We start from the raw sequence: 7670 nt of genomic DNA on the forward strand, positions 1-7670 counted from the left end.
CGTCAGTCGGCCGGCTCTGGCATCTCTGCCCGCCTGCCTGCTTTTGCCCTGGCCTGCAGCGGAGACTCAGAGGCCTCTCCCCCCCAACAGCTCCTGCAGGCGGCCACCAACTACCGCAACGGGCACACAGGCCAACTCTCGGCTGTCACGACCATCCTGCTCTTTGCCGGTTCCCTGGCACGCATCTTCACTTCCATCCAGGTAGGGGCCAGGAGGACACAGCCGGGATCCTGACATGGGGTGGGGAGGGCGGAGGGGGCCTGCTGCCCAGAGAAAATCAGTCATTGGCACTGTCCAGCCGGCACCCTGCCAGCAGCTTCCCCAACAGGTGTGGCAGAAGAGGTGAGCCGAGGGCTGGGGAAGCCCCATGGTGGGAGTGGCCACGTTGTTGGGCAGCCTTGAGCTTTGTCTGAAGGCTTGGCTGAACTTTCATAGGCAGGTGGCCAGGAGGTCCCAAGCCCTTGTCCACACCAGCATCTCTCAACCTTGGCAACTGTAAGATTGCTGGCTGGGGAAATTCTGGGAGTTGAAGTCCACACATCCTACAGTTGCCAAGGCCGAGAAACACTGGTCCAGGCCCAGATGCTGAAAAGAATATCCCAAGGAGCAGAGGCAAACCGCTTCCGCGAGGGCACCAGGGGGTGAGCCGAGGGGTGGCCAGCTGCTTTCTAGCCTGGTGGGCGCAGGGGAGAGGAAGGGGAGACCACCACCACCCAGCCTTGCAGGAAGAAGAAAGCAGTGCCCAGCCCTGGGCCCAAGGACAGCCAGTGCCCTCTTGCCTCTCAGGAGACCGGAGACGCCCTCCTGGTGCTGACCTACGTCGTCTCCTCGGGGTGCCACTGCCTCATCACTGGACAGCTGCTGTACTACTGGAACGCCGCAGACAGGCTCAAGAGAGAGTGACTGGCCTGCTGCTGGCCACCAGCCGGGGGGAGCAGTGCGCACAGGGTGGTCCTGCGGACGGTGGAGGGCTCCCTCCCTTCCTCGCAGACGCCCCTTTCTGCATCCTGAGCCAAGGGGGTTGACGGCCGCCTCCTCTGCCTCCTCTGGGACTTTCGTGGGACTCTGCGGTGGGCTGGGCGGGTGATGGGCTGCAGGGGACCTCCGTGTCGTTTGTCTTGGGGGCTGGGAAGGGGTCCTCCCTTGCTGCCCCCCTGCCCTGGCAGACTTTTCAAAACAAAGCCAAGCCTGTGGCAGAGTGGAAGGTGTCCTGTGGTTCTTCCTCCCCCCACCCAGGGTAGTCCTAACCGTGCGCGCAGACTGACCCCCCCCTTGCCCTGAATGTGGGGGGGGCTCTGTCCCTGGGCAGGGCAGGGCAGGGCAGGCTAATTGGAGCCATTGGGGGGAGAGGCTGTCTGCAAGGAGGGAGCCCAGGTGAGTCAGCCCAAGTTCAGCACAGCTGCCTTGGTGGGGGGAGGGAGCTGGTTTGGCAGCAGGCAGCCCTGGCAAGCTCAACTGGAGGAGGGGCAAGAGGCCATCAGACAAAGCAGCCCAAGTGTTGCCATGGGACCCCATCCCCACCCCCCAGGCCATCTGGAGAAGCTGAGACTAGCTAGCCCCCAACCAGCCTCTCCCCAACTAACCTGGGAACGCCCTCAGCCTCCCAGGCCCATTCAGCCCTCAGGGCTGTGGGTGCTGGAAGTCCCATTGTCGGGGGTGGGGAGCAGAAATAGAGCAGTGCATTCTGCCAGATGTGCTGGGCAAGCTGCTCAGGTGGGGGCTCCCAGCCTCTTCCCTTCCTGGGGGGCTCTTGGTTTGCAGTCAGCAAACACTGCTATGTAAACAATCTTTTATTGGTTCATTTATAAAGTTTTCTTTTAAAAATGCCATGCCGCTAACAAAAACAGTAACACCCCCCCACTCTGGCAATCACCCCACAAATGCAGGTGGGGGCTGCTCTGTCCCATTCTCCCCACTTGTCTAATGCCCAGTCCTCCTTCCCCTTCTTTGGGGCCTGTTAGTGGGAATCCTTGCACCCCCTACCCCAAGCTATGTACACATTTCCTTCATTGTCCTGGTCTGTCCCCGTTGTGCCTCCCTTGCATGGAAAACTTGCCGAAATGAGGCTGCAGCTGGGACTGCCCGCCCCTGCTGCTAGAGGGGGGTCAAGGGGGTGGGGCTGCTGAACCCCAGAGGCTGGTAGGGGTACTCGGAGAGGTAGCATGGGGTGGCTGGACCGGGAGCCTCACAGCCCTGCAGCCCGTAAGCCACCATCATGTCCTGGAAATCCCCAAGCGGGCACTGAGCAATGCCGTCCAGCTTCCTTGTCGTGGCGATGGCAGGGGTGGGCGGGGTGCCATAGGCCAGGCTGCTGCCAAGAGAGAGAGAGAGAGAGAGAGAGAAGGGCAGCAGTTATTTCCATTCAGGGCGGGGGGATAGCATTTTAGGGGGCTCACGGTCTTTGTGAGGCAAGAAAATGGGTGGCCTTGCAATGCACCAAGGACTAATTCCAGGCAGGCTGCAGGTTAACCCCCCTGCTCTTTCTGAGTCTGGCCAGGCCTAATTTCAAAATTTTGTGGGGGGTGGCCTGACCCCTTGCCCTCAGGGAGCAAGGCAACCACCTTGTGGGGTGCAAGAACATGGGAGCCCACTTTGCCCTCCAGCAGTGAGAAGCCTCCCTCGCTAGTTGCTCTTCCTCTGGGCCTGAACCTGGCAAGGCAAGGAGCCTGTGACCCTTCACAGCAGGGCAAGCATGCCAAGGGAGGCCAGAGCCCCGGCTGCCCTGGGGAGGGAGGGGGCTTGGCCGGCTGTGGGACGCGGGGGGGGGGGTGCAGAGGGCTGGCGGCTCGGATCATCACCTGCCCAGCCCTGCACCTGCCGAAAGAGCTGCTCCCCCCCTCCCCCGGGCCATGGGCGGGCCAGAGCCGCATTCCTCCGGCAGCCTGCTCTTCCAGTTCTGGCGAGCGCCCCCAGACCTGTTCCGGCCTGCCCGCCCGTTGCCGGGAGCCGCCGCCAAGGCAGCCGAGAGCCTCGCCGGCCCGCCTGCAGCCCAAAGGGGCGGCCTGCCCTCGGCGCGAGCTCGGGGGAGCCGGCGGCACCCAGCCCTTCTTCCCCCGCAGCCAAGCCGCCCCTGGGCTCGGCCCGTGTGTGCCTGCCGGGCTGGGTGCGCACCCGGCTTGCAGTGCCACGAAAACAAAGCAGAAGCGGGACATCCGGCCAAGATGCCGGGGCTCTCCCGGAGGAAACGGTATCCGGGGTGGCCGGGCCGGAGAACCATCCCGGGGCCAGCGCCTCCTTAAGGGGCCGGCGAGCCAGACAGCAGCCCCGGGCGGCCTCCGGACCTTTGGCCCCACGCGGTCGCCCCACAGGGCGGGGGGTCTCAGCTGCGCGTTAAGCCCGCTCGGGCCCCCACGCTCCCCTGGCCGAGGCCGGCCGTCCTGCAAGCGGAATCGAGTTCCACACGCAGTCGGCTGTGCACGCTTGTTCGGTGGGAAGGCGCCGGCCAGTTCACGGTACAAGACGTGCGGGGGGCGGCTGCTCTAGGCAGCCTGCCTCGGAAAACCCTGCGGGTAAAGGCCTCCGCCGAGCAGCAGAGCTTGCAGCGAACCGGAGACCGACTGTTCCCCCTCCCGCGCCTCCAACGCCGCGCCGTCGAAGGCGCCGAGCCTCACCTGCAGGGCGCCGCCGCCCCCGCCCCAATCGCGTAGCAGCCGCCGCCGCCCGGGCCCACTTCTAGAGCGCCGCCCGTCCCCCGGAGCGCGTCGGGAGCGCTGCCGTAGCCGGCCGCCCAGCCGGGGAGCGCCGCGTGTGCCGGTAGGAACGCAGGGACCCCGCCTCGCTCGCGCGCGCCCCGGCCCTTCCGCCGCGGCCGGTACTTGTAGTCCGGGTATTCCTGCAGGTGGCGCGCCCGCAGCCGCTTGGCCTCGTCGATGAAGGGGCGCTTCTCAGCGTCGTCCAGGCGCTTCCAGGCGGCGCCCAGCCGCTTCGAGATCTCGGAGTTGTGCATCTTGGGGTGCTGCTGCGCCATCTGCCGCCGCTGCGCGCTCGACCACACCATGAAGGCGTTCATCGGGCGCTTCACCTTCTCCAGCCGCTCTTCCGAGGGCGAGGGCGGCGGCGGCGGGGCTGGCCCGGCCGGGGCCGCCGCCCCGTCCCTCGTGGGTGCCTCCATGGAGCAAAAGCCCGCGAACATTACCCCGCCCGCCGGACGCCGACTAGAGTGCCTCGAGAGGCCCCGCCGCTGCAGTAGCCGGCAGCAACGCAGCACGTGCGGCCGGTGCGGCCCTGGGATATAGGGCGCCAGACCCCGCCTCCGAGCGCCCTGCCCGCCCCGCCCCATTACCTCGCCCTCCCTTCTGCCGCCCGCGAGCTCGCCCGCGCTCCATCCCGGCCTGGAAAGGGCGCCCGAGGGCGCGGCGCTGACGGACCTGGCCGGCGACCCCAGCGGCCCCAGGCTTTGCGATCGACGGCAGCGCGGGCCCGCCGCGGCCCGCGGCCCGGCTCCTGCCTGGACCCTGCCCTCCTCCCGACCCGGCCGCTCCAGATTTGGGGAAAGCGCTTGGCCTCTGAGCACAAGCAGAGCGCTGGCGTGGCTCCCGAGCGCGTGCACCGCCCGGCCGTGGGTCGGGGGGAGCAAGAGGGGCCGGGCGGGGCGGCTTCTCAGTCCGCCGCCCGCGATGGTGACCGAGCGCGCAACTCCGAGAGGGTCCCCCGCGGAGCCCGCCCGCATCTCTTCCCCGCCGGCCGCCGGGCCCTTCCCCTGCCCTGCCCGCTCCGGGTCCCCGAGAGGCGCCCGCAGCCGCAGGTCCGCGGCGGCCGGACTCCCGAAGGAGAGGGAGAGGCCCGCGGCGCCTCCCTGGCCGGACCCCGTTCGCTCCGCCGCGGGCAGCTGCCCCGGGCCCAAGGTGCCGCGAGGCCTCCGGAGGCCCCACGATAGCCTCAAGGCCGGTCATGGTCCGGCCGCTTAGATCAGCCCCCGGCCGTCTCCGGCCTGATAGCCTTTAGGCCCCGTGGCCTGCTGCATGCAGGATGATGGGACCTGTAGTGAAGCCCATCTGGAGGAAATGAGGCTGGAGAGCTGCGGCGACTGGGAGCGGCGCCTGCGGGTGCCCAAGCGGTGATGCCGTAGCCCTTCTCCTTTCGATCGGGCCCCTGCTGCAAGGACCGCCAGGGCCCCGGAGCCGGCATCGGACCCCCGCCGGCCTCCCCGGCTCCTCAGCCCCGGTCACGCGGCGGCGGAGGGCGGACCCTCGCCTCCCCCGCGCCCCCGACCTGACCCAGCCCCTTGGCTGCTCTTGCTGCAGGCCGCCCTTTCTGCCTGCCGAGGAGAAGCGTGGCAAGCCTTCCCCTGGGCACACTGCGGAGCAGAGCGCGAGGCGCCTGCTTGTTGCTGTTCAGAGGGGGGGGTGGGGGGCGGAGAGGGTATGCACGTGAGCAGCCCTTCCTCGGCCCAGCGGGGCAGGAAGGCCCTTGCAGTGGCTCAGCAGCCAGGCCCCCCCCCGGTGCTGGGGGGCCCCTGAAAGGGCCTTGGGGGCCAGAGAGGGGGCCCCTTGCAGTTCCTTTGTCAGAAGGCTTTGGCACCCGCCCTGCCTCCTGCTTTGGCCTCCGGTCCGGGGGCAGGGGGCTTTGAGAAGCCAGTCCCTGGGTAGCAGGGGAGGCCTTGGGGGCAGGCAAAAGTTGGCTCCTGGGCCGGCTTCCTCCCCTTCCTTGGCCCCCAGAGCAAGCGGGGGTGGGGGAGGCAGGGCCCTCAGGCCTAGGGAAGAGCTGGTCATTCCACAAGACAAAAGGGAAGGATTTTGCCCAGAGCCGGCTCCGCTCAATTGCAACTTGGGCAAACCTCTCCCCAAATCCCCAGCAGGCATGGAGTAGGGAAATATGGGGGAAAGGGGGCCAGTCTAGCCAGGGGAAAGCAGTTCTGGTTCTCTTAAAATTCAAATAAATAGGATTACCCATTTATTAGGTCATCATCAGTCTTTGTTAATCTTTGCTGCAGGCAAAGATTAACTCTTTCCCCAGGCCAGATAATCCTTTGAGGTCCTGCTTGACAGATTCAGAGGCCACCCCAGGAGCTCCCCCCAAAATGAACACAGCCCTGCACACACACCTACACCTACCCCCATGCAGGCCTACCCCCATGCAGGCACGTACACGCACACACACGGTGCCTGCGGAATTCAAACAGGGCTGGGCTCACTTTCTGTGGGATTACCGCAGGACCAAACTTTTCTCCTGGAAGCTTTGCAACCCAGTTTCGGTTATTTAAAAACCTGACAGCCGGGCTTTCCTTCTGAACAGGCTGAGAGGGTTCCCGATGCCCTTGGCCGTGCCAGGTCAGACTTCAACAGGAGCCAGAACTTAAGACCAGCCAGCCAGGCTCCAGGCTGGGAGATTGTCGGAGGGCACAGGAGCAGGGCCTCAAATGGCAGTTTTCAAATCCAGGTGGCCACCAAGCATGCACAGAGTGCCTTTCCAGCATGGAGCCAGTCAGAAAAAGGAAGGTTGTGATCCTCCACATCAGAGTCAGCTGGAGCCCCGAACATTGCTCTAGGCAGGAGGGGAAGGGCTGAAGCAGCTCAAGGTGGGGCTGGATTTCTGGGCAGGTGCTGGGCTCCAATTGCCCACCAAGGTCTACGTGGAGGCTGCAGGATTGCCAGGGAAGGTGGCTTTCAAGGAAAGGCACCCCCGACTCAGTTTGTCAGCCCCCAAAGCTGCTGGCTCCCTTCTCCCTCTCTAGCTGCCAGTCAGACTCTCGCACCAGACGGCTGGCCTGCTGGTCCTCCACAGCTAAAGCAGCGGGCAAACTTTTCACGTTAGAATGCGCCGTACCTGGTGCAACAGATTGTCTTTCATGCAAACACCCCAAATCAAGAGATGTCATGGGAAATGTCCACCTTCTGCCCCTTGTGAAGAGGGTTGGGTGCAAAAGCATCCCCCACTCTGAACGTGGGTCACCTGAGACAGGCCAGATTTCTATGTCTGAGGACAGTTACTGCTTGCTTATCCGAAACAACTCACAGTTGAGTGTTTGCCCGACTGAGCCAACCTGGCATGGCTGGCACAGGCCAGGTTCCTTTGATTGGACAATGCCACCCGTCTGGACCCTGGAAGCGCACCTTTTCTGTAGCAGCGCCTGCTTCTGGAATGACGGTCCCAAGATTCGAGCAATGGCAGAATCTTGCATGTCTGAATGTGCCCCCCCCCCGCTTTATCTTCCTCTGAACTAGGGAGGGGCCCAAAACGTTTACTCAAATTAGCTTCCTTGAAAGGACTCTGTTGCTCCTCCTCCTGTCCTTCAAGGCCGTTCCCTCTGCCCTCCACAGGTGGCCTCTTCCAGCCCCCAGAGGTGCAGCCAGGGCAAAGTGGAATAGAGGAGGGCAGCCCAGCAGCTGAAGACAGACTCCCAAGCTGACCACCCGTGTGGGAATGATACAAAGCTCGCACCCCTTCTGGGATGGGTGGGGGCCCTCGAGGCCATGCAGTCCAACCCCCGCTCAAGCAACTCCTCCAAGCCTATTTTAACATCCGGCAAAGGGATCCCCACCCCAACAGCTCCTAGTTTGAAGTGAGCTCCTTTGCTGTAACTTAAACCCCTCCAGAGGGACAAAGGCGGCGAGATCACATCCCCATCTGCCTTTCTCGAGGCCATAATGCCCCTGCAGACTTAATTTCTGACTGCCTAATCACGCCTCCCCCCCCACTCTGGCTCAGTCTGGGCCTTGACCAGCCCGTTC

General features: G+C 64.6%; 1 protein-coding gene across 2 annotated transcripts in view; it reads left to right on the forward strand.

Moving 5' to 3' along the window:
- The window catches only part of MPDU1 (mannose-P-dolichol utilization defect 1), a 64109-nt gene that overhangs the window by 3027 nt on the left and 53412 nt on the right, over positions 1-7670 (forward strand). For both annotated transcript variants that reach the window (XM_063301742.1, XM_063301743.1), the window contains 2 exons: positions 91-201; positions 787-911. In XM_063301742.1, the coding sequence (XP_063157812.1) occupies positions 91-201; positions 787-903 (228 nt within the window). In that variant the 3' untranslated portion in view covers positions 904-911. The remainder of the gene's footprint in view (positions 1-90; positions 202-786; positions 912-7670) is intronic.

The sequence above is a fragment of the Candoia aspera genome, chromosome 4 (genome assembly GCF_035149785.1).
Source record: "Candoia aspera isolate rCanAsp1 chromosome 4, rCanAsp1.hap2, whole genome shotgun sequence".
In the NCBI taxonomy this organism is placed as follows: domain Eukaryota; kingdom Metazoa; phylum Chordata; class Lepidosauria; order Squamata; family Boidae; genus Candoia; species Candoia aspera.